This window comes from Bos mutus, chromosome 9, assembly GCF_027580195.1.
Source record: "Bos mutus isolate GX-2022 chromosome 9, NWIPB_WYAK_1.1, whole genome shotgun sequence".
NCBI lineage: Eukaryota > Metazoa > Chordata > Mammalia > Artiodactyla > Bovidae > Bos > Bos mutus.
In genome coordinates this window covers 39,139,743-39,165,090 of record NC_091625.1, presented here as the reverse complement: position 1 = coordinate 39,165,090, position 25,348 = coordinate 39,139,743, and the positions used below count along the sequence as shown (strand labels likewise).

Genomic DNA, 25,348 nt, shown 5'->3' with positions numbered 1-25,348 from the left:
GAAGCTAAACAGCAAAAACTAGGCAAAAAATGTGCTCGCTGTGGTCACACGGTTGCACTGGTAAACTGACAATCTGCATCTAACTCAGAAGGAGCCATTTTGTACTTCTGAGGACTTTCACATGACCACCATAAAAAAAAGTTCGATTATAGAACACAAGAAAATAGCATGAAGATTTACTTTCATAGGAAACCTGTGTGGGCAAGACAAGAACTGACTATAGTCTTAAGTGGAGAACAAAAACTTCTGAGCAACAAATACTGCAATGCTGCTATCAGATCAGAGTTCCTAAATTACTTTGATTGTTGTACTGTGCTGTGCTTAGTCATTCAGTCATGTCTGACTCTTCGCAACCCCATGGACTGTAGCCCGCTAGGCTCCTCTGTCCATGGGGATTCTCCAGGCAAGAATACTGAAGTGGGTTGTCATGCCATCCTCCAGGGGATCTTCCCAACCCAGGGATTGGACCCAGGTCTCCTGAATTGCAGGCGGATTCTTTATTGTCTGAGCCACCAGCGAAGCCCAAGAATACTGGAGTGGGCAGCATATCCCTTCTCCAGGGGAACTTTCCAACACAGGTATCAAACTGGGGTCTCCTGCATTGCAGGCAGATTCTTTACCAGCTGAGCTATCAGGGAAGCCCCTGATTGTTGTATTAGTATTTATAAAAGCCAAAAAGCAGAGTAAAAGATCACAAAAATTTGTAAAGTTGGGTTTCACATAACTGCCTTCAAAGTCATTCTGAATTATGGAATGACCAACCTGCCAGATTATATCACTTAACACTTGAACCATTTTCTAATATTCTGTCATTCTTCCACAGCCATTTTCTTTAAAAGGGTATTTAATTACCTTAGTTTGTACTTTGACAACAAAAATAAGAGTATCACATATATGTCCTTATTTTTAATCCTGAAGGATTTAGTGGCTGATGTCAAAAGAACTAGGTTTGAACCTCTGCAATAATATTCTTTTCATTTTTCCTATTCATTAAGGGCCCTATAAAATACATTCCCTAATGTAAATTTCAATATCTGGTGATCTGCTTTTGATCCATTATTACACTACAGACTTACAAAGTAGCCTTCAAACTTATTAGGAGAAAAAGATAACATATATGCTTTCCTCTATATAAAAAGGACAAGAAATTTCTAAGAAAACCACTTAACTTAATAAAACTTATTAATCTAATACAACAGCCAAATGGACCTTTTCCCCAACCTATAAAAGTGTTTTCTTGGTAGAAAGTGCAATGTGGCTGGTAATTCTGGAACAAAGAGCAGGATTACAACATAAGTGTGGAGAAGCTAAAGAAAGCAAAGGCTTATGCAACAATGTGGCTAAGACTTAGGCTCAGAGATCAGAGGTTAAGTGTAGACTGACTGATGCTAAAACTGAAACTCCAACACTTTGGCTACCTCATGCGAAGAGTTAACTCATTGGAAAAGACTCTGATGCTGGGAGGGATTGGGGGCAGGAGGAGAAGGGGACGACAGAGGATGAGATGGCTGGACGGCATTACCGACTTGATGGACATGAGTTTGAGGGAACTCCAGGAGCTGGTGATGGACAGAGAGGCCTGGCGTGCTGCAATTCATGGGGTTGCAAAGAATCGGACACAATTGAACAACTGAACTGAACTGATTCTTTAAAAGGAAGTCCAGAAAGGTCCTAGAGCCTTAAAAAAAGAGTCTCCCAAAACCATTCCTGCTCATTAGTCTTCTAAAATAGTATCCAGTATCTTAACACATCTTTTTGTTGATAGCAACTTCATCAACTCTTCCATTAATGTCAACGTCTTCTCAGAGCAAAGATGAACTAGCTGTATGATGAGTGCATCTCCCTGTAAAACTATGTAATGTCTAAACTTGAAAAACTTGGGCAGAAGTGTCAAGCGTCTCTAAAGATCATCAAGGATAGGAGATGTGAAGGATACACACACAAAAGAACCCGAAGCTGATAGCTTTAATACTTCTCATTTAGAACAGGCATTGCAATTTGGTCACAGTTAACTCTGAACGTTCATTTTCATACCATTGGAGATCAAACCAATCAATCCTAAAGGACATCAACCCTGAACATTCACTGTAAGGGCTGTTGCTGAAGCTCCAATACTTTGTCAAGAGCCAACTCACTAGAAAAAACCCTGATGCTGGGAAAGACTGAAGGCAATAGGAGAAGGGGATGGCAGAGGATGAGATGGTTAGACTGCATCACAGACTCATTGGACATGAATCTGAGCAAACTCTGGGAGACAATGAAGGACAGAGAAGGCTGGCATGCTGCAGTCCATGGGGTTGCAAACAGTCAGACATGACTTAGCAACTAAACAACGACAAGCATTCTGAACTTAAGAGAAGACTTTGGAAGGTTGCTGGAGTACCTATCATATACATTTCTAAGCATGAAGAGGATGCCAAATTATTACAGAGCTCTTCTGTTATAACTGTTACACAGTTCTTCCAATTTCTTCATCTGAATTTCTTTGACTCATGTAACATCTTATTATTGTAAGAATTATCTTTCCAATCAGCAACTTGCTCTGTTGTGGTAAATGGTTAATAGATTGATTAAATACACTTATTTTTTAATAGCTATGAAAATTTTTTCTCAGTTAACAAGTGTCTCTTGTAAACTACTACTGCTCAGAGATGACTGCTGAAAAAAACAAAAAGTTACCCTTAATGCTTCTCTTAATAGATTTATTAAAGATTTGGTTCTTTTAGAAAACCTGTGTCATTTCAACATTTTCAGATCTATCATGTATATATGTTTTGACCCAGAGGTTGTTCGGTCTTACAAGACTCTCAAAGCTGATAAGCTATCTGTTTCAAGTTCAAAGTTCCAAGGATTCCATATTTCTTCTGTGAAAACATTTGGTGACAGTAACAAAATCTTGGTAACTTGTTCTTTAATTTTTGTAAATTTTATTCACTCTACCAGGTTTCTGAAAGTTACAGAAAGAACAAGGTTGAGTAAATGCAATTAGTAGTAAAGAACAAAATTGTGGAGAGGGAGCACCAGAAACATGAAAACGATTTTATTTGCTTAGGCAGAAAAAAGTTGCTTCACAATTTATATTGCAGATAACACTAAGACCTGTACAGATGAGAGGTGGAAGAGCTCTAACTTGGGGAGTGGCAGCGAGCATCGGGAGAGGAGAAGGAATCATCTTGAAAACAAATTCTGAGGTTAAATGGATAGGAGGGACTAATGCATGGACTAGGGAAAAGAAAAAGGTAGGGCTCAAAACTTAAACTGTTTAAGTTAGGGAGGCTAGGGAAATGTATAAGTAATAGTTCAAGGAAATAGAGAAAGGTAAAAAATGTCTTTGACAAGAATATAGTGGATCTGGTTTTACTTGTTTAATAGCACTTTACATGACTTTACATGTTTGCCACCTGAGGAAGTAAATGAAAAAATAAAGACGATAAACCTCTTTGAGACTATGCATCTGTATTTAATTCAGTTTTATATTCAGCACCTAGCACTGTATTTTACAGAGTTGATACTTAAGTACTGACCAGGCTAAGAGTTTTATGTGCTTTATCACACTTAATTCTAATACCTATTACCCATTTTACAGATGAGGAAATTAAAGTTTAGAGAGATAAGCAACTTGTTCAAGACAAAGACAAAAAGACAGAGATGGCTGACTCCCAAGCCTATGCTCTTAGCAAAGCCTGTGTTAAGTAGGTACTCAACAAATGAGGTTTAAGAAGGAAATAACCTTTAAGGGAGTTGTTTGGAGTAATACATAAATAACATTACAGAATTGAAATGCTAATATTTAATTCTTCTCTTCCTAGTAGCCATGTGATGTAGAGTAAGAACCAGAAGTCAATTTTGTTTTCTTTACTGCACTTTTCTTAACAACTGGTATAATTCATGTTATGGACATTTAAGAAAGTTACTACACTTGCAAATAACTGACAAGATTCTCAATGTTGGCAGGTACTCCTATTGCTAGAAATATACCTAACAAGGAGAACACAAGTCTACAAAGCCCAGGGACACTACTAGATATGCATTGGCCCACAAAATGGTATTTGACTAAAACTCTTACATGTTCCTTTTCCTAAGCTGCTTGCAGTATGAGCTCTGAAAGTACCTGACATGTTGACAAGCTGTGTGAGAAGATAAAAGATAGGACTGACAATGGTAAGACTCAAGTGGATGGGAATCCATCCAGTCGCCAGTGCTATAAATAGTAAAAATACATTCCTCTTTTTTCCTCCCTAGAGTGGTGGGGAGTAGCATATCATTTTTTCTTTTTCTGATGCTCTGACATCTAATTTTGTTTCTTTGAAAATGTTTTCTGGTGTTCTAATTTTCTTTCTTAAAAGATTCTTTTTAATTGAAGGGTAATTGGTTTACAATATTGTGTTAGTTTCTGCCATACATCAACATGAATCAGCCATACGTATACATACGGAGAAGGCAATGGCACCCCACTCCAGTACTCTTGCCTGGAAAATCCCATGGACGGAGGAGCCTGGTAGGCTGCAGTCCATGGGGTCGCTACAAGTCGGACATGACTGAGCGACTTCACTTTCATGCATTGGAGAAGGAAATGGCAACCCACTCCAGTGTTCTTGCCTGGAGAGTCCCAGGGACGGGGGAGCCTTGTGGGCTGCCGTCTCTGGGGTTGCACAGAGTCAGACATGACTGAAGTGACTTAGTAGTAGTAGTATACATATGTCCCATATCTCTTGAACCTCCCTCCCACCTCATCATACCCTTCTAGGTTCTAATTTTCAAAATAGATTGTGTTAACCCATTTGGGATTCAATCAGATGTTGAGTCAGTAAAATATCATCACTGATCTTTAATACAGTATATCATCTCACTTTTACAGGAAAAAGTTTTCCAAAGCAAAACAGAAAGGGTTGGGTTTAACAACATGCTCAAGGACAGCTTTTATCCATACATCAGAATCCAAAGAGTTATTTTCCAGCCTGCTTTTAGGCATTTAAAAACCTAAACCTAGCAACAGGCAGAAGTTTTAAGTTTCTAGAAAAGTGAAACACATCGCTACTAAGAGTTATACTCTTGAGAACATGCAAAAGAGATTCACTTAATTGTTTTATTTTTAAATTAAAACAGCTTTGGTAAAACATTGTTTTCATACATTTTGACAAGATTCTACTATCAAGCATCAAAGCCAACATCAAATGGTCAAAAGAGATTTTTAAGAAATTATGTACACAAAAGGGTATGTACCAGATAGTCCTAGATTTATGAACAGATTATAATCCAAAATTTTGGAAATACAGATTTGTTTAGAACTCAGAAAACATTTTCTTAAAAAAAAAAAAAAAAGTAAAAAGGTATTGAAATGGTGGTTCCTAGAGTAGAACCCTATTTAATCAATGATACAATTTAACTTTATAGTTATTATTTCATCACCACAGAAAAATGCTAAAATCTAACTGGAAAAAGCTAGAAGCTAAGCTAGTATTTGTCTTTCACTGGCCCCTCAGTCTTGAGAATAGAATATTCTTTTTTTTATCCCTAATCTGATGGAAATGATGATGGTGATTGGAGATGAGAGCAAAATCCTTTCTAGAATAACTTTTCTTTCAAGGGCCACAGGAAGTGACTCACTTTCTCTTTTTTACCTTCACCTACATTACTCAGCAATAGCACAAAAGGACTGGAAAAATCATAAAATAAAAACAATACCTCTTTATTATATTTGCAATTTCTTGAAAAAGTGTCTTCTCATCAGCAGCATAGGTAACTTGTAGTCCTGTGATTCCAGATCTAATAAGTAATGGGGTCTGATATCTGATATCTAAGAAATAAACAAAATGTTTATTATATATAATTGTGTTAAGTAATATTATCTTACTTTTGAGTAAAATTATACAACTAGAATATTTTAAAATAAGACAGCTTCCCCAAAGTAAACACATAATTGTTTCCTGAAAATTTTCTTAAAGGTTTTCTTTCTAGCACAATTTGCAACTGAAAATTCAAATTTTATGTTTTCAGCTATTTTACTAAAAGTCTATATTCACAAAATTCCCTAGATAACATGTCACCCAAAAAGAAATTTTATTACTTTATCTCTTTTTATAGGAAGAGCTTTGCTTAGTAGAAAATATTTTAATTAGTGGTATGCTGGAAAACGTTGACAAGCACCTCTCCATGGAGGGGGCGTTAGGGGGAGCCCTGATTTGTACTGCTTGCCTATTTCTAAGACATGAGAAATTCTGACCATGGCTAAATTCAAATTACCAATGTGACATCAACTACTTCAAAAAATTCATGAAAATTTAGCAACTGGCTCATGAGCTGGTACAAGCCAGCTCAAGCACATCATTGATTAAACTGCAAATTCCTGAACAGTTTTGTTCCGTTAAACCTTCCTCCTCAATTGACTGAATTCAGATATTACTATTTAAAACTGCCAAAGAACACTTGGTATTTTATAAAATGCCTTATGTGGTATCCTATATGAAAAACCTCTGAACTTAATGTATTTATAGAGAAATATCAACAAAATTGGAATATACTTTAAGTAGTTTGCAAGCCATTAACTTACAGTAGTAAGTTAAAAATTTAAAAAAAAATTTTTGGCCACACTGCATGGCATGTGGGATCTTAGTTCCTTGACCAGGGATTGGAACCTGTACTCCCTGCACTGGAAGGGTGGAGTCTTAATCACTGGACCACCAGGAAAGTCCATAACTTAACTTCTTAAAGCAAAGAAAAACTCTGTATTAGCAACAAAATACCAGCATGTATATATAAGGAGGACTGTCTACCCAACGTATAGATATAATATCATTTGAATTCAACAGTAACAATTAGTATTTTATATAATATTTAGATCAAATTAGATATGCTAATTGGAAATTTTATTAAGCTGTTTATATTGTACTGCTTCTAACTTCTAACAGTAATTCAAGAATAATGAATCTAAGACCAAATTATATACAACACCTCCTATTCCCACCTCAGCAAACATTTAGAGAGAAGTTCTTTTTTTAAGGCTAGCAAAACTTTATTACCAAAGTTTTATGAGCACAATATAAGAAATGAAAATTAAATGCCAGAATTCTTCATGAACATAGGTGCACGCATCCTAATATAACAGTGGCAAACTGAATACAGCAATAGCTAAAACAATATACATCAAAGCCAAGGTGAATGTATCCTAGTATTTAAAGTTCTGTTTAACACCAGGGAATTAGTTATTTTAATCTGACACAATAACAGACTGTAAGATGTGCATGGTAGGAAACTCACAGATGCATAATCAACAAAATAGTACTATTTGAGGAAGTTCCTAACCATGAGGTAGAGAGGAGTTCTTTATGCTTGTTTGGTTTAGACCCTGAGCAAAGAAACTGCCCCAACACAAGGTTCTTCCTCGTGTGAAAGTGAAAGTGTTAGTCCCTCAGTCGTATCCAACTTTTTGGGACCCCCTGGACTGTAGTCTGCCAGGCTCCCTGGTCCACGGAATTCTCCAGGCAAGAATACCAGAGTGCCTAGGCATTTCCTTCTCCAGGGGATCTTCCCAATCCAGGGATCAAACCCAGACCTCCTGCACTGCAGGCAGATGCTTTACCGTCTGAGACACCAGGGAAGCCTACATACTTCCTAGGGTATGTAGGTATAAAATTAATAAAAATGATCAATACCTTGACTAGACACTGTCTTGTCTTTATCAATCACTATTACACCTGTGAGTTCTGTTTTGTCTGTATCCGGTAGTGGAGTGTCAGATGAGATGCAGTAGAACAGAGCACAGATTGGGTCAAATTCAGGATCTGGTTCTAAGTCTCGTCTAGTTCGAGCATGTAATTCCACACTGATTAGGGTAAGATTTTGTATCTATAAAAGGAAATAAATACCATGGTTTTAAGCATTTTTTTGAGACAAACTGAAAGTAGTATGTTTCACTAAGGCTCTGAGGAAATACATGTGTAAAATTACAGAAAAATGCTATATAGGACACATTCACAAATTAAAACTAGGTTTTTAGTTGTAAGATCAGATTAAATCAATTCATGTTTTTCTTTTAAAAACTCTCTCTAGAGTACATGCAGTGCCTCTCAATTTCTATTTGAGAAAGAATGACTAGGCCAAAAGGTACATTCAAAGCAAAGTCTATTACTTTTTACTTTCCATTCAGTTAACTATTGTTCTACCTGTACTTTAAATTCAAAAGAGTTCTACTTTTTAGTTTGAAACTCCTACTTGTTAATTCTCTGAGAGTTACTTAGACTTTCATATATAATAGACAATTTTTAAAATAGTTTTTCCTGAAAACAAAAATCATAAGAATTCTAAGATGTCAAATACAACAGCCAGTTTTTTGACCATGTACATTTTCTCTTTGACATGTAATCCAAAAAATGTAATACTTTTGCTTTTTACACTTAACTTCCTATGCCAATAAAAACACTTAACAGTAATCCTTACTTACTTCTCTAAGACAGAGTTAAATAAGAATAAACTCTGGATAAGGAAAAAAGATATAGATTGGATTCATGATTACAGCTGGAATTATAGCCATTACTGTACCAGTGATATACAGATATCTGGCAGTGGAAAATAGGAGAGTACTGTTACAATACTGCAATTATTCAGGTCACCTTAATTTAATAAAGGATCTATATTTTGTATTTATCGTGCATGCCATCTGTTGAAATGTAAATGCAGAAATTCTCCTTAGCGATGGGAGTAGAATTTAGTAGGTATCTCTGGAGGACAACTAAATAATATCAATCAAAATTTTATAAGGACAGAACAAATTAGTGGTTACCACTGGGAAGAGAAGGCGGGAAGGTCACGATGGGATAGAGGATTAAGAGATACAAAATATTTTGTATAAAATAAATAAGCAACAAGGATATATTATACAGCACAAGGAAATACAGCGATTATTTTATAATAATTTTAAATGGAGTACCATCTATAAAAGTATTGAATCACTATATACCTGAAACATATAATATTGTAAATCAACTATTTCAATTAAAAACAAGACATGTCCTTCAATCTAGCATTCCTACTCCTGAGAATGTATCCAGTAGATATACTATGTGGCCAAAATATATGCACAAAATGCACAAAGATGTTTACTAAGATGATACTATTTTCAGTTTTTATAAATTATAAACGACTAAAAACCTAAATCTCTATCAGTTTGGAACTGGTTACTGCCAATAAATTAGGTGGCATACATAAATGCTACACAGAATGAATACTCTGTAACCTTTAACATTTTGAAAAGAATGAACCAGATCTATATGTCCTAATATGGAAAGATCACCATAATACAGTGATAAATGGAATAAATGAGTGTAATATGCTTCCACATATATAAAAAATGTTAAGCACATGCATAGAAAATGTCTGCAAAGAGACAAAAAACACAAAACTGTTTACTGTTTTGGGGGAAGGGAATTCATATGGGAGAGAAGCTTACTTTCAATGTAAATATTTTTGTCTTGAAGTTTTTTACCATGTACATGTAATAGTGCATGCATTCATCAGTAAATTTGTTATTAAGTACTTTTTAAAATATAAAGAACATTAATTATGCATGTATAAGGCATATGGAATAAAACAAATCTCCAAAAATTGTGAAATGGAAACCGTCTCCCTAAACCTAAACAAAACAAAAAATCAGTTTAATTAGAAAAGAAGGAACATGTGGAAAAACTATGGAGAAGACTGAAGACAATTTCGGGCCAAAAGAGTTCTGGAGGTTGATTTAGTTATACACTAGGCCAAATTTCACACTCCAATTTTGCCTTTTCACTCCTCAATATAAAATGCATTATAGTTCTTAGGGGTACTTTTTTTAAGCCAACATATGGAATGAAGAGATGGAGAGAGATTTACCGAGTGTAATCAGTAAAGAAGGGGGTAAGAAAAGGGAATACAAACCTCTTTTTCTGCACTGAGTACTTTATATGTAGAAGAGAGAAAGAGAGATTAGCCCAGGGTAATGGAAAAGAGGAAAAATGCTTGGAGCACAATTTCCTAGTAAAGGGAATGGAGTACAGTAGTTTTATTTTGGTGCATTCCCTATCTGACCACCAGGTGGCTATTTGGACTGTGTCTTGAGACACAAAAAGCATGTGAGGAAGCTACGAGCAACTTGCCAGACCTTCAGAGAGATTTTAACTTCAAGAAGGCCCAAGATTCTAAAATAGGGTTACATAGAATAAAACAACAGTATAAGAAGGAAAATACGTTTTTCAGATAATAACAGAAAAAAATCAAACGCAACATGTCTTTTTGTAAAGGTCTATCACATTTGCTTTAATAAATATTTTTTACAAAGTATTTTCTTTAACTTTTGAATTTTGGGTGTGTACTTGATAAGATAAACATTCCTGAGCTTGTTACTTAATTTATCTGAGCTTCAGGGGATAGTATAGAATCAGATATAAAACAGGAACTAAATGAATGCTGCTGAATGAAGAAATGTGCAAATAAACTATTAGGTAGACTATGTTCTGATCTAATTCTAAAAAAGTAAAAATCTTAGATCAAAGTTAGGGTAAAAATGAGGACAATATTTAAATTTTTCTTAGTCAACTCATCTAATCCTCAGAAGATAGAACCTATTGGAGACCAAAAACCCAACCAAAAAAATCATATTCTTAGCTATAAGGGCAAAGACATAAAACAACTGTATAAACCAGTACTGACCCAAAGAAATATGAAAATCACATTCATAATTTAAAATTTTCCAGTACTCACATTAAAAAATAGGTTAAATTAATTTAAAATATTTTCACATAATCAATATATCAAAACTACCCATTCAACATGTAATCAATATAAAAAATTACTAATAAGGTATTTCATATTCTTTTTTCCTCTTAAGTCTTTGAAATCAGTATGCATTTTACATTTATGGCACATCTCAGTGAGGCTGCAAACGTTGTAATGGAAATAAATTACTTAAAATTAAATGAAATTAAAATTTCATTCCTAGATATGTAAGCCGAACTTAAAATTCTCAATAAACATGATGTTAGTAGCTACCATTCTGACGGCACACAAATAAACAATGAAAATATATTCTAATTTCACCTATGGGCCAATCAGACATTGTTCTGAGTTGTGTCTTCTTTACAGAAATATTTACAGTAAACACAGATAAATTAACAGTGAATACAGATAAATTTACAGTGAACCATTCATACATATTCTCCAGTAAGAATGTACATTTTTTTCAAGATAGCTTCCTAGTCTTTGCATATGGTTTGTGCTGTGAAGATAACTAGGTTATAAAGATTACATGAACAAATGAACTGTACAAACAATAATTCACTAAGTCAACCAAACAGACAATACAAGTAGGTAGGGATGTGATATAACATGGTAATATAACAATCCCAGAGTAATATACAGAGTTTCAAATAGCTGAGAAATGTTTTCTAAATTTTAGCTTCTTTTTAAAAATTTCAGGTATAAGGTTTGAGAAAATTGTGAAACCACAAAGCAGTCTCAATAACTGATGACTACTTTAAAAGTTTCTCTGTTTCATACAAATACATAAAATAGTAAGGATAATAAGAACAAGATAAAGATGAATAGGTATAGAATTCAGTGTAGTCCTCTCTCTGTAAAAAATTTCTGTACTTGTACCACAGAATAAAACGTAAGAGTTGAAATGTGTATGTGTCCTTACTGTTGCAGTTTTACCTCGTGTAAAGCTTTCGCCTCCTCTAAGTTTTGTATGCTGACTTTGAAACCATAAGTATTGTTTAAGGATGGTCCATCAATCTGAGAAGTTTCTTTCTTTGGGGTATTTACTGCTGCAAATTGATTCTATTAAAAAAAAAACACACAGAGCCAGAAAAAAATAATGAGCAATCATTTCCTTTCTTTTGATTACTTATTTCTGCTTAGATAACTTTATGCATTTAGTAATACATGATAAACTAGTACCATCTCCTTAAGCAAAAGAAGAAACTTAAGTATTTTATTTGCATTTTTTCAGGCTAGTAACTCAAGATACCAGAACTGGGTATGTGTAGAAATATCTGATATAATCTGTAAGTCAACCATATATTGATTCTTGAGTTTACAAACCCCAAATACAGAAAATAATAGCTTTGTAGAGAGTTGACATTTGTACCACATGGACATTTATCTTGACCTTTCTTGGAAATATGACAAGCAAGCAAGCAAGCAATATATTTGCAAGTAGTCTGGCTAAAAATGTATAAAAGATTTAAAACTGTGGGTTTGTATTTTACCCTAATACAACATGTATCTGAAAGATAAACTAAAGTATTATTTTCAAGGGGTTAGAAAGAATGGAATCTATTTTTTTTAAATAAAAAAAAATATATATTCTGATTTCCAAATCCATTAATCATTTTCCTGAAAGTGTTGATTTATGTTCATAGAGCACTCATACTTGTTTTTAATATATATGACTTTTAATTCAATACTGATTTAAAAATGATAGTTTTAAAAAGCATTTGTAATCTCAAAATAGAAATACTAAAATATATTTTATGTAGTTAATGATATTTATGAGAAGTGGCCAATACAGAAGTGATCTCTATCATATATTTCTAAGGATACATGTCTAATGCATACTTTTTTTCACATAACCATGTATTTCCAGTTAAGTATTACAACAATTTTTAGTATTTGAATAAAGACATTTATGATTTTTCAGAGTTTTGGTAATTAATAATGTTGCTTTCCTTTGATATTTAGCAAAATGAACTGAAAAATCAATAATGCTATATTTGAGAAAAAATAAACCAAGAAAAAGGATATACTTTTGGTGGGATCAAAAATCACTTACTTGAGCTCTGCTGTCATTGGATTGTTCTGATTTTGCCAGTAATCAGTTAATGTATTTGTATCCTCATAATCCACATTTTGGCTATCATATTCACTTTCTCTGTAATATTTGTATTTACATATAAGAATCTTTTAGATCCCAACAACAAAAAAAAATTTTTTTAATTAGGCAATTTCTTGTTGTCTCAAAGACATGTAAATAAATGATGCAAAAATATAATAAAATTATTAAAAAATTGAGACACAAAGTTATCAATTATCTAACTGAAATCCAAGAATAAGAATGGATCTTCCACTGATCTTTAAATATGTTTAGCATAGTTACCTTTGCTTGTGTTAAGAGTACTCTTCTAAGAGCGTCAGTATTACTTCCTTTCTTATGACTCAATTTCTGGGTTTTTGGTTCTGTAGAAACAAATTTTATATTTAACATACAAATCAAAATTGCCTGCTTCAGTGTTTTTGTTTTTTTTTAATTTTTGTTGTTCCAACTCTTAGGTACCATTCATGAGTATTGTCTTATAAATTCTTCACAAAGATTTCACAATTTAAAAATGAAACTGATTCCAACCTGTGATTCCCACACTAAAATAACTTTTAATATTTGTACTATTAAATAAAAACATTTAGATTTTAGTTGTTGGATTTTATTCCTCAGTTATTACCCTAGGGAACCATTTAATCCATTTATTCACTGACTTATCAAGTATTTATGAAGATGAAGAAAAAAATAATCTTGTACCCTTGTGAGGTCTAGAGAGAGAATCAGACATTGATCAAATACATATAGAAAAGTAAAATTATAACTGGGATAAGTACAACAAAGCAGAAGATAATTGAGAAATTTTATCTAGTCAGGGAATTTGGAGAGCTTTTTTGAGCTAAAATACAAAGAAAGAATAGAAATTAACTAGGAAAAGAGTGGGAATTTTCCCTGATTACCAAACAAAAAAACTGGAAATTGTTAAGGGTGAATAAGAAGGCTAGGGTAGAAGCCCAGGTGAGAGATGAGGGCTTGGTTTGGTAGACAGAGGCAGAGAGTTTTGGGTAATTTAGGAAACAAAGAAGTGTGAAAACCACAGGATGGGCAGTGAGGGAATCAGGTGATATTATAAATAAGACCACTGTTTCTGACCCGTGTAACTCAGTGACAGAACTCGTGGTACTGTCCATTCAAATTAGGAACAGTTTTCAATGTGTGGGCATGTATGCGTGTGTATAAAGCGTGCTAGGTGATTGGTAGTGAATGGATACAATGAGATCATAAACTAAGTTTAAAAAATACTGACCTTGTGGTGCTTTTGAGCATTCAAGTAGAAATGCCAAAGGTAGCTGGATATAGCATTCTGAAGCTTTAAAGAGAATTCTAAACTAGAAATTAAAATTTGTGAATTATCAATTCTGTGGGCAGGAACTAGGTCATTGAGAGAACACAGAGTAAAGAAAGCTTAAGGCTAAGCCCTAATAAACTACAATATTTAGATAATAACTGAGAATATGAGGTAAACTTCAAAGGAAAGCAAGTGGGAAGAAACAGAGAAGTAGGGGTAGAGCCAAAGGGAGAAGCAGCTCTAAGAAGGAAGGTGTGGTCATAAGAACAAGGGCTGCTTGGAGGGCATGCGATAGAAAGACTGAAAAACATCCACTGGATTTAGCTACATGAAGATCGCAGAGAATCTTCACAAGATCCATACTGGTGAATTGATGGGGGCAGAATCCAGTTTAGAGTGGGCTGACAAATGAGTATGATGTAAAGCAATAGAGCTATCAACTCAGAGAGATCTTTTAAGAAATTTGGCTTTAAGTGAGAGGAAAAAGAGTACAGGCTAAAAGACAGAAGGTCAAGACAGGTGTTTGGTTTTCTATTTTACAGGGTGGGAAATATCTGGATATACATCAAAGCCAGTAGGAAATTAAGTTGAGAAAGAAGATAAGGTTTCTGAGAGGGCTCCTACATTTTACCCAGAAGGCAAGAAGAAAGGATGGAAACAGATGTGAGTATATTTCACAGCAGAAAGATAAAAAAGTTATCATGTGATGATATCTAAGACAGGATAAAATAACAATAACCTCTCATTAGCTGAGCTAAAATTACATTTAAAAAGCTCTGATTTTCATTACATAGTCAATGCTGCTTTCATTTCTGGTATCTGAAGAGCTCCATGGTGACTTTGTTATTTGTAAACTTACCTGTTGACAAAGGGCTAAGGCCAGTTGCCTCAGGAAGCCTTTCTAGTTTTCTCTGTATGATTGGTGTACTATGAAGGCAAAGTGATTCACATATCTCAGTTCTTGTCCTAACATTAACTGGGGATATCACTAGAGGCTCCTGGGACTCAGTGCAGGGGCTCTTCTGTACACCATCTTTTACAGGCTTTAGTAAGTTCTCAATAGTCAGAGAATGCAGGTCCCCTACTGGTGATGAGGGTCTCTCATCTCCATTTAATGTTTTGGAGTCTGGGGATGCTGCCTGTTGCCAAGGGGGAATTGCTGGAGAATCAGGAGAGCTATAACTAATGTAATAGTCATCGTCATCATCCTGATCTTTCTCAGCATCACCTGCAGAAGCAACTAGTGGCAGCGTCTGACTTTCACTTGCAGTCTGATGGCATTCTGTGGTTGGCGCTTGTAAAGCAATCTGAGAATTGTCAACATCTTCCTTGGTATGTGCTGTAGTGGGGAGTGTATGTGGAGTTGTATCCATTTTTGGAGGCGCTACAGGTCTGTCATCTGGATTAACTGAAGAGCTGAAGTCTTCAGCAGATTTTACAACTCCACTTGGCTCCGTTTTAGACAGTTTCTTGGAACGTTCATATTCTTCTTTGGCTTGAAGCCATGCCTGAACCAGTTGTCGACTTGGGGCACATTTGCAAGGCATGATCACAATTTTTTTATCTTCAGCCATTTTACGGTTATTACTTGATCCTTTATTGACAACTGCTTGGCCATTGCGAGGGGGTGACCCAGGTCTTGGATTTTGAGTCATTGCTGAGAAGGCTGTTTTCCATAGACGAAGTCCTTCCAAAGAAAAGTCTCCCTCAAACTCAGCCAGATCATTTGGAAGTCGAGTTTCTACCATGAGAAGCCGTCCGCCGATCTCCCTATAAACAACATATTTTAGAACTGTTTTGTCTCAAAGAAAAATTACCAAAATATTTAGCTCCTTAACTTAGAGATTTTTAAAAGTTCTTTTTGGAGTTTTAAAAATGCTTATTTCTTTCTTCCATTTCCACATCCTATGCCCCAACCTCCACAAACATATATTTTATGCAGGTACATTCTATCTTTAGTCTCAATATGCTTTTTCTAACAGGTATATGACTACTAAATTAACTTCCTTTGGAAGGTATCATCAATACCAGGGAAAGAAAGTGTCCAATGAAGCCTTCTTTTTAGGAGATGGTACAGACACATCCGATTCCTTTCCTCTATTCATCTTAAATAACTTTCCACTGTCACCATATAAGAATTAAAATGCTGGAAGAATTTATCATCAGAGACTATACCCCAGATTTTATCTATAACCTCTTTATACATTCTCTACTCTCTATGCAGCAGTCTAGCAAAGCCTGTCAGTTCAAACAAGTCTTTATACCCTGCCAAATTCCCTCAAACATTACAAAAGTCACACACAATTGACGTAAACTACCGTAATTCTTTCTCCCCTTTACATGAAAAAGGTTAATACTAACGTAAGAATTTAGCAGTTGGCAAGGTGCACATAGGTTAAATGCTACTAATGTATGTGAAGAATCACTACTTAAAAGGAAACCTGGCCTCGTTTCTAATAGTTACTGTAAGTATTAAGCTAAATTTCGTTCTCTAACCTATCCATAGGTCATGTATTTATGCCTTCTGCAGCAACATAATATTACTTTTTCTTCTTCATGGTATCTCTTTCATGAGTATGAAGATCATTCTTAGTTTCTGCAATTACTTCTTGTAGGGCATGATTTCCCAAATGACCTGGTCACTTTTAGATAAAACTCAATGAACTGAATTCTTATTTTTTACTGGAGCTGCAGGAACAGCACCAGAGTTACCACATTTCCTTTCCCCCTATATATGGAAAGATTCTAGCTCTTACTAGTTAACTCCATAATCAGGATTAGCACCTTCCCTGTACCTACGTTGCAGCTTTATGAAAAATTAGGAGAATTATTGTTATCGAAGGAAATGAGTACACATATGTGACTATACCCAACTCTAATATTAATAATACAGAGATCATAATGAAGTAAAAGATAAGCAAAAATTGCTGAGGTGTGGTAAGTTCAGCTTTCTTGGATATTGTCAGCAGCATGCTAACTGCTACAACTCATGCTGTAATATATATCAAGAGCCTTAAATTTTTCAGTCATCCTATTTTGAGAGTTTTAAGTAAAGACTCCAAAATACAAGAAATGCTTTATGAAGACGGTATCACATAATTCTCTATAGTAGCCAAACAGAGAACAACGTTTCTGTCTAGTAATATGCATGTGATAAAATATTATGCAGTCATTTAAAATGATGTTTCAAGACACTCATAAATTTGGAAAATGTTTACATTATAGTGGTGAGTGAATCAGTTTCAACATAATATTGTGATTATAGTAAGAACACATCAATAAAACAAAATAAAAACTATACTGAAAAATGAAAACATTAAAATAGTAATAATGGTTGTTACTAGGTAGAGAAATGGTGTCATTTTTATTTCTTCTTTTCCTAAATTTTCTACAGTGAATACATAGTTTTTAATTAGAAAACTTTGTATAGGGTACAAATTTCAAATATAATGACTATCATATCCTTTTATTTCAACTGCAGAATAAGCGCCAAAGTTGGACAACAATTAATAGTAACACAGAATAAATGACTAGGACATGCTAAGTTAACTAAGAATTAAGAAGATGTGCAAGGCTAAGGAAGAAAATACAGATGAAAAAATAAACCATAATCACTACTGGTAAAGTCAAAGTCCCCAAAATAATGGAAACTAATGGCTAAGGAACATACATTCATATATTCTGACAGTGAAATAAAGAGTTCCATTCATGTTAAAAAACCAAATGTGGGTACCAGGCACAAAAGAACAGCAAAACTATGTGCCAGGCAGTGCGGGGGTGAGGCAGGGTGAGGGATTTTCTACCTTTCACTTCAAATCCTTAGAGGACGGAACTTCTACTCTGTATTTCTGATCACTTTTTCTCACCCCTTTCTTAAATGGACTCTTGCAGAAATTACTGCTAATCTGCTGGGTAAAAAGCCTGGCATTCACTGTCTGTTTCAGTAGGGTAAGGAACACAGTGCTGCTCAAGGTCAATGCATACATGCAGTGTGGCCTGTTGCCTTTGCTGGCACATCCTATCTCCTTCCATCATTTAGATTAAGCAGGGTCTGCCTCAGCAGTCCTGGCAATTCTGCTCTGCTTCTGACTGGATGGCTGAAATGAACTGCCTCTCTCTGCAACTGATTAGGTAAACAGGATCAAAGACACAGGGGCAGGGCCCAAAGCCATCCCTTAAACTTCTTGGATTAAGCCTTGTCCTCCAGTTTAGCGCTTATCAGGTATGTTCTACCTTGGTGATGCAGGCAGGATAGGATACCTACTTAACTACTGATTTATAAATAGGCCAGGGCTGTGGTCTATTTATAAACCTTCACCTTTTGCTACTGGCTTTGTGTGTGCATGGATCTGTCTCTCTGTTTATCACTTTTCTGAAAAGATTCTTAAAAGAAGAGATGAGGGGAATCAAAGTCCATCTTGTACTCCTAATAAATGTACAACAACAGTAACAATATGAATGAAGATGCTGGCAATATGAAAAGAGAGTGTATGTAATAGAAACAACTTAAAATAATCTTCATTTAGAGAAATATCCTTAAGAGTATTTAAAACATATGTATGCTTATTTTCAAACTTTTTTTAAAAAGTTCTTAAAATTATGAAAGCTTACCACTTAAATACCATCTTTAAAATGATAATACTATAAAAGTATTATGACATCCTTCTTGGCATCATGTCATAGACAGTCTCTAATCCTTTAATGTTGATGCATTGCAAAATAACAGATCCAAGACCAACACTGATCAATTTAAATAAATTTCTCTGGGTACAACTATCCACCCAGTTTGTGAATTCTTTTAATATGTCCATAATTACAAAATTGTTTTCATAATGATATACTTACAAATACAGTATCAGAGAGAAAGTAGTACTCAGTTACCAAATTTTGTTACATACATTGTAATTATTCAGAGTGACCCAAGGGGAAAAAGAATTCTGATTACCTGGGCTTTTCTGGTACATCAGAAGGATTACTGCAAAATGGTTCTTGGTAAATGGTTTCTGAAAGGTCATGATCCAACAAAGTTGCCATAATTTCTTCCCTACTTGGTGGGGACATAAGTGGTTTCAGAATGTGAGCAGTTCGAGGAGTGAAACTGCCGTTTTTAGATTGCGAGGGAGAGCTGGTAGACCTTGGCGAACTATCCGGAGTTGGTGTCAACACATCAGTGTTTCTTGAAACATACAATTCTAAATCTTCAGAGGCTGCATCTACAAGTTCACCATCAGGGGAGGATAGTATTGTAGTAAAAGAAGTATTGACTGCATCAAGAGACTGCCCCATTTCTTTTCTGGTATGACTTTGAATCCAGTCTGAACTGCCCGGCTGTGAGAGGCTAAGAAACACTTCTTTGCTTATTGAACTCCTATTTAATCTGGATTTTTCATTTAGACAGTTCTCTGACTGCTGAATACAGAAAGTCTCCATAATTGAATTAGACCGAGATGTTAGAGGATGAAAGGTATTTTTCCACTGATTGTTGCGATGATTCTCATTGCTATCTATGGGTGATTTCTCAAATAGTTCAGGACTTAGAGTACCAGATCGAATCCATGCGGTTGAGTCTGAGGCATGATGTTTGTCTTCATCACATTTCTGGTTATCATGACTTAAAAACTCAGTTTTTTCTACAGTTTGTCCTGGGAAAAGATCCTGAACTGCATCACTTAGGAACTTCTGAGGCAAATTCTGATCAGCTGGGACAAACTGACTTCCAGAATAAAAACTACAAAATCCAGTTTGACCTATTGTATTAATATCAAAATTGTAATTATGTTCAGGGGACAAGCTATCTTCAAGTGAATAACAACTTTCAAAACCTGGATCTGAAAAGAAGATGGGACTATCATCTGATAGGGAATTATCCAATTGGCCAGAGTTTTGTAAATTTAGAGAGTCTACTTTAAGAAGTTTGGGAATTTTTTCTTTAGGTTTTGTACTTCTGGGAGTTCGAGGTTTTCTTGGAGATGTTACTGATCGTGTTCGTTTAACTGATTTGTTATGCTCAAGGGAAACAGAGATATTTTTGTTTGGCTGCTGTTTATTAGATAATGGGTCTTGTATACTATTTCCATTTTGTGCTTTCTGTTGTCTTTTTTGCAACAATTCTTTTAGAACTGCCAGTCCAGACTGTCCTTCACCAAATGCTGAAGGTGTTGACATATTTCGATTCCTACATTGAGAAAGTGCTTTGGTTTGTGAAACTGCTTCTGACAATGGCTTTTGCTTTACCCTTTCAGGTTTAAAGTTTGACATGTCTAAAATAAAACCCCTTTGTTTTTGCTCCCAAGCTATTTGTTTGATTGGACTTCTCAAAGAAGTTACAAAGCAATTATTAGGCATCTGACTTTCTTCTGAAGCTGCATTTCCTGGAGAACAAGTTTCACTGTGCTTTGAACGTTCTGCCATGCACACAATCTGCTGCTGACTATCTTTGCAATGCAAAAAATTAGGGGCATACGTCTGGTCTGGCTTTGACTCTAGGGAATTACGATATTCATTTAACTTTCCAAGAGATGACAAATAGCTTTTTTGTATATTTGCATTCTCTTCTATCTTTGGAGACATTATACCAGAAGACATCTGTGTACTCTGTGCTACCTGAGACAAATGGTTTGAAAGGTCAAATATATTTTTTTGAATCAAGCTTGATTCTTTTAGAGTAAACATAGTATTTTGACAATGAGATCGCTGAACATTAATTTTTGAGATTCCAGGTCCTAAAGAACTACAAACAACAGAAGAATTCACATCATCTCGTGAACTGGGGAAGGCCTGCAAATCTACAGGTTTCTTGCTTTCTAGGAAAGAAGAAAAGCAGCCAGATAAATTCTGTTGTGCATGAATTCCAGTGGGGATAGGAGCAGAAAGAGGATGATCTATAGCAGAGCCCATTAATGACACATCTTTCTGTTTAAAAAGTAGTTGAGAGCCTCCAGAATTATCTGCGGTCTCAGGCCCATTCTGATGTTTCAGCACAAATTTCACTTCAGTACCAGCTTGAGATTTTAGTTTTTCTTCCTTTAGTGTTGTATGCTTTCTTGGTGTACTTTTCTCATTTGTTTTTTGTTTCTGTTTTGCTCTTGGTTTCTTTTTTCCATCATCTACTAGTTTATTTGTCTGATTTCGTTTGTTCCTTTTCTTAGAAACTGTAGAGGGATTAACAAGCTTTGTTTTTGATTTCTTAACCTGCATTCTTGCTCGACTATTTTTTCCTATACGGGAATTAACAGTCTTACTATTATATACATTAGGACCCTTAAAAAGCATTGCTTCTTTATCGGCAGCAGCCATAATTTCTTCAGCTCTTGGATCTGTGGGAGACCAGCAGCGAGGTGGAGAAGAGTTTATGGGACTTGTGCTTCTCTCAGAAAGAAAACCTAGTTTAGACATAACATCACTATAATTTGAGTCACAGTCTTCGGTTTCAGCATTATAAGATGGTGAAGGAGGAGAAAGAATAGCATGTGACCGTTTTTTCCTGAAAGACAAAGTTCTTCTAATATTTTCACTATTTGTCCTTTGTTGTCTACCAGTTTTTTTCTTAGCAGACTTATGTTTTGATTTTCTTCTGTGACTTTTCTTTGGTGTTAATGGATAAATGGGATATTTGGTTGCAGGGGAGTCAGGAACTTTTGGCCAAAAATCTTTCAAAGGTGCAAGTTTTTTATACAGTTCCATTTTTTCCTCTGTTAATATTACTTGTTTTTCTTTAGAGTCTATTTTTCCTAGTTTCACAAGCATATTTTTCCTCCCTCTAAACCTATTAATAATAATGTACTTTATGATGACAGGGGGCAACTTTTTAGACATTTTTCTGCGTTTTCGAGATTTGAGAGTTCCATCTAAACTTTCACCAATTTCCATGGGATGAGGTAGGCTAATTTTTGAGCTGTGTGTTACAAAACTTGACTCATTATCTTCATTCTCATAATTTACCTTGCGTTTGGCTCTAAGGGTATATTTATTTCCATACAATCCAAAGGACTGCTCAGTTTCTAAGGTTCCTTCTCCAAAGTGACAGTCTACAAAACTGTCTGTAGATGTTTTATTTTCAAAAGTTCCACGGGTGACCTTAATTAAATCGCTAGCCAATACATTATCTTTCTCAGAATTATTACTATTACAAGGATTATTTTGTATATAATTATCTTTTGAGGATCCAGTCTCAGCAGTTTTGGTAGAAGTCTCTTGATGACCCGAAAGCTTCTTTTTATTCATTTTTAACCGGGACTGTTTATTGCCAGGTTGTAGTTTATATGTGACAGGAGAGAGCTTTTGGGGCCTACTGAGACAATTAGAGAGAACAACACTGGGAAAAAACATATAATGTGCTGCTTGCTGGCTGAGGCTTGGTTTTTCTGTTTTATGTTCTTGAAATTCTTCATATCTAATTTTAAGTTTATTTAGTCCACTTTCATCAGCAATGCTATCAAGAGAATGCATCATAGTTCTATTTTCCCCTGAGCAAGACAGCAATTCACAATTTTCATTTAATGATGAAGGGAATAAACTATTCAGAGCTGTGCTGTTTCCTTTTTCATTTCCTTCAGAGGATAATTTACTCTTTGAATGATTTAAGTCAGAAAAGTTCAAAGAATTTTTGCCCAATGTACTTTCATTAGTGTGACGGCTCATATGTATAAAAGGGGCATCCTTATCAATTTTCCTAATGTTTGTATACTTTCTACTTGGTATTTGTCTTGTAACAGGTGGAATATTGTCTTCATAATCAAAAGTACTACTTTCACAGGAAGATACTGGGAGGACATCTTTCTTACCACTCTCTTTATGAGAGTTTTCTGGATGGACAGAACTGCTTAAAGATCCAGGATATTTCATAGAGTAAGTGCTTTCATTTGTAAAAGAAGTGACTGAATGATCTAGACTTTTCTCTAGTTTGCTTGGCTGTGAAAGGTCTTCAATTAAATCTTCCTTGTTCAAAACATGGGAAGAAAGGGCACTTGTGTGTTTACACTGAAAGGTAATCTTAGCAGAAGATGGGGGCTCTAATGTAGCAGCATCTTTGTGAAAGATGGAAGGTTTTACTGATAGCTTGCTTGTTGCAATCACAGAAGAGTGGGTTCTAGAATTTTCATTGTTCAGTGGATTGTCTGAAATGAGGAAAAAAAGAATTTGCTTAACTTCAACTCTTCTAATTTTTAAAATATTTTCCTATATCATGATGCTATCACCATGAAACAAGTTATATGAAATTACAGTTGTATGTTTAAAATAGTTAACTCAACAGAAAGGTCGTTTTCATACTAGGATATCTCAATCTGAATAATCGAGAGTTAGTTACATTTGACTATTAGTCATTATTTTAAACACATATGCCTTTGATTAAAAACAGATGGTATCAATATTCATGCTTTTTGAGAGAATAAGGGGAAAAATCTCATTGCCTTGGAAAGTTTCCATAAAATAACACACATCTTTGCAGTATCACTCTTTTTTTGCATTATCACTTTAAATAAGCTAAGCATATTTCTTATAGTTTTCTATGGTTAAATGTTACGATAAACTGATTAAAGTTTATAAAGCTCTAATCAGTGATTGATAAAAGCTATCCTCTTAGAAATGAGAAAAGACATATTTTATCTACATTCTCTCAAAAGAAAACATCCTTGAGAAGGACAAAATCTAACAGTGTTGTCATAGTCTCACTTAGCCAACTGTGATTATATTTTTCAAAATCAAATATATCTTCAGCCCCTACATAACAAAATGCTCACAGTAGACTAGTTTACTTACCACTATTTTCATCTGCAGTTCCATCTAACTGAGGTATAGAAAGATTGGCTAGAAGCAAACTATTATTACTCCATTCCATTTCTTCTTCTGAAGATGAATCATCTTCTTCTGTTGAGCTTCTATGGGTATTTCTGCACAGTGATCTAGGGAATATTAAGATTCATCAGTGAGTATGAGTATTAGAAAAAAGCATCTCAGACTCAAATAATTTGCCTAATTTGACACTATAATAGTAAAACTGAACAAAGCAGATCTGAAAATTAAAACTAGAAGATACCACCATTCCTATATTCACAGCTCCACAATGTCCTGGATTACCATATCTAGTTATGTTCTTCCTTATATTGTCCCCTTTATCTTATCATTAAATATACACATATAACAGCTTAGGTGAGTACCTGGTAATTTGTAAAAAGGTGGCATTTTAGGATATTCTAAGAAGTCTCCATAGATACACAATTACTACATTATGATTGGAAAAAACAAATAAAAAGACAGGCAAGGGGTTATTCAGGTCAGGGATGAAAGAGAAAATAAAAGGGGTCAGACAGATAGGCTAGGAAGCAGTACAGGTATTGAGTCAATCCCAGCAGGAGCTGTAAAAGCATGGTTACTGAGGAATGCAGATGGACTGTGAAGTCCAGATGGATACTCCCCTTAAGTTCTATCTCCAACCAATTTACATTTTTCACTAGATCATAGCTTGATATTTTCCCTTCCATCTGGATGGGCAAACTTATTTTCTGCCCACACCTTTTTCTTTCACTTGTCTTGAAAATATTACTTTATTATATGTAGAATAATTTTTTCATTAAACCTTTTCCAAATAAAAATTATTAATGGCTCAAACTGTTAATAACTTTCTTCCTATATTATACAAAAATTTTTCATTTCTGCCTTTGTCCTGTGTAGCCATATGTAGCATATCTATGCCATGTTCCACATGATAACTTTTAAAATATTTGAAGGGATTTTTATCATTTGTTTCATAATTCTTTTCTAATTAGAGTAAATATTATCTATTCTTTCCACTGTTCTTTAAAAGTGACGGTGCTCACAAATCCTTCTAGTGTTCTTCTTCTTTCACTTTACTTTTTCAGTATGCTTAAAATTTTGTACTTGGGGCAGAATATAATATCCAATATACAAGCAGAAATTAAATGACTCCCATTCTAGATACTATACTTCTATCAATCTTTCTCTAATATACTTTTATAAATGTTCAAGATATTTTTCCAAGGTTAACCTCAGGGTGATTTTCACAGAAATGATCCAGTCAATGAATACACAAACATTAAATCATTATGGGATAAACGAGGCCTATTATTTTAAACATGTTGGCACTACTGGGAATAAGAAGATGGTGATTTTACAAGAATGTTACATATTTGAATGCGTATCTATTTAATATGGGCATGAAAATTTAAATAGCTAAACCAGATATAATCTAAGAAACT

General features: G+C 34.7%; 1 protein-coding gene across 8 annotated transcripts in view; it reads right to left on the bottom strand.

Moving 5' to 3' along the window:
• REV3L (REV3 like, DNA directed polymerase zeta catalytic subunit) overlaps positions 1-25,348 on the bottom strand; it is a 180,017-nt gene that overhangs the window by 51,143 nt on the left and 103,526 nt on the right. For all 8 annotated transcript variants that reach the window (XM_070376418.1, XM_070376420.1, XM_070376419.1 and 5 more), the window contains 7 exons: positions 23,892-24,034; positions 19,078-23,248; positions 14,992-15,902; positions 13,127-13,206; positions 11,683-11,808; positions 7,653-7,845; positions 5,686-5,797 (listed from right to left, as the gene is read on the bottom strand). In XM_070376418.1, the coding sequence (XP_070232519.1) occupies positions 5,686-5,797; positions 7,653-7,845; positions 11,683-11,808; positions 13,127-13,206; positions 14,992-15,902; positions 19,078-23,248; positions 23,892-24,034 (5,736 nt within the window). The remainder of the gene's footprint in view (positions 1-5,685; positions 5,798-7,652; positions 7,846-11,682; positions 11,809-13,126; positions 13,207-14,991; positions 15,903-19,077; positions 23,249-23,891; positions 24,035-25,348) is intronic.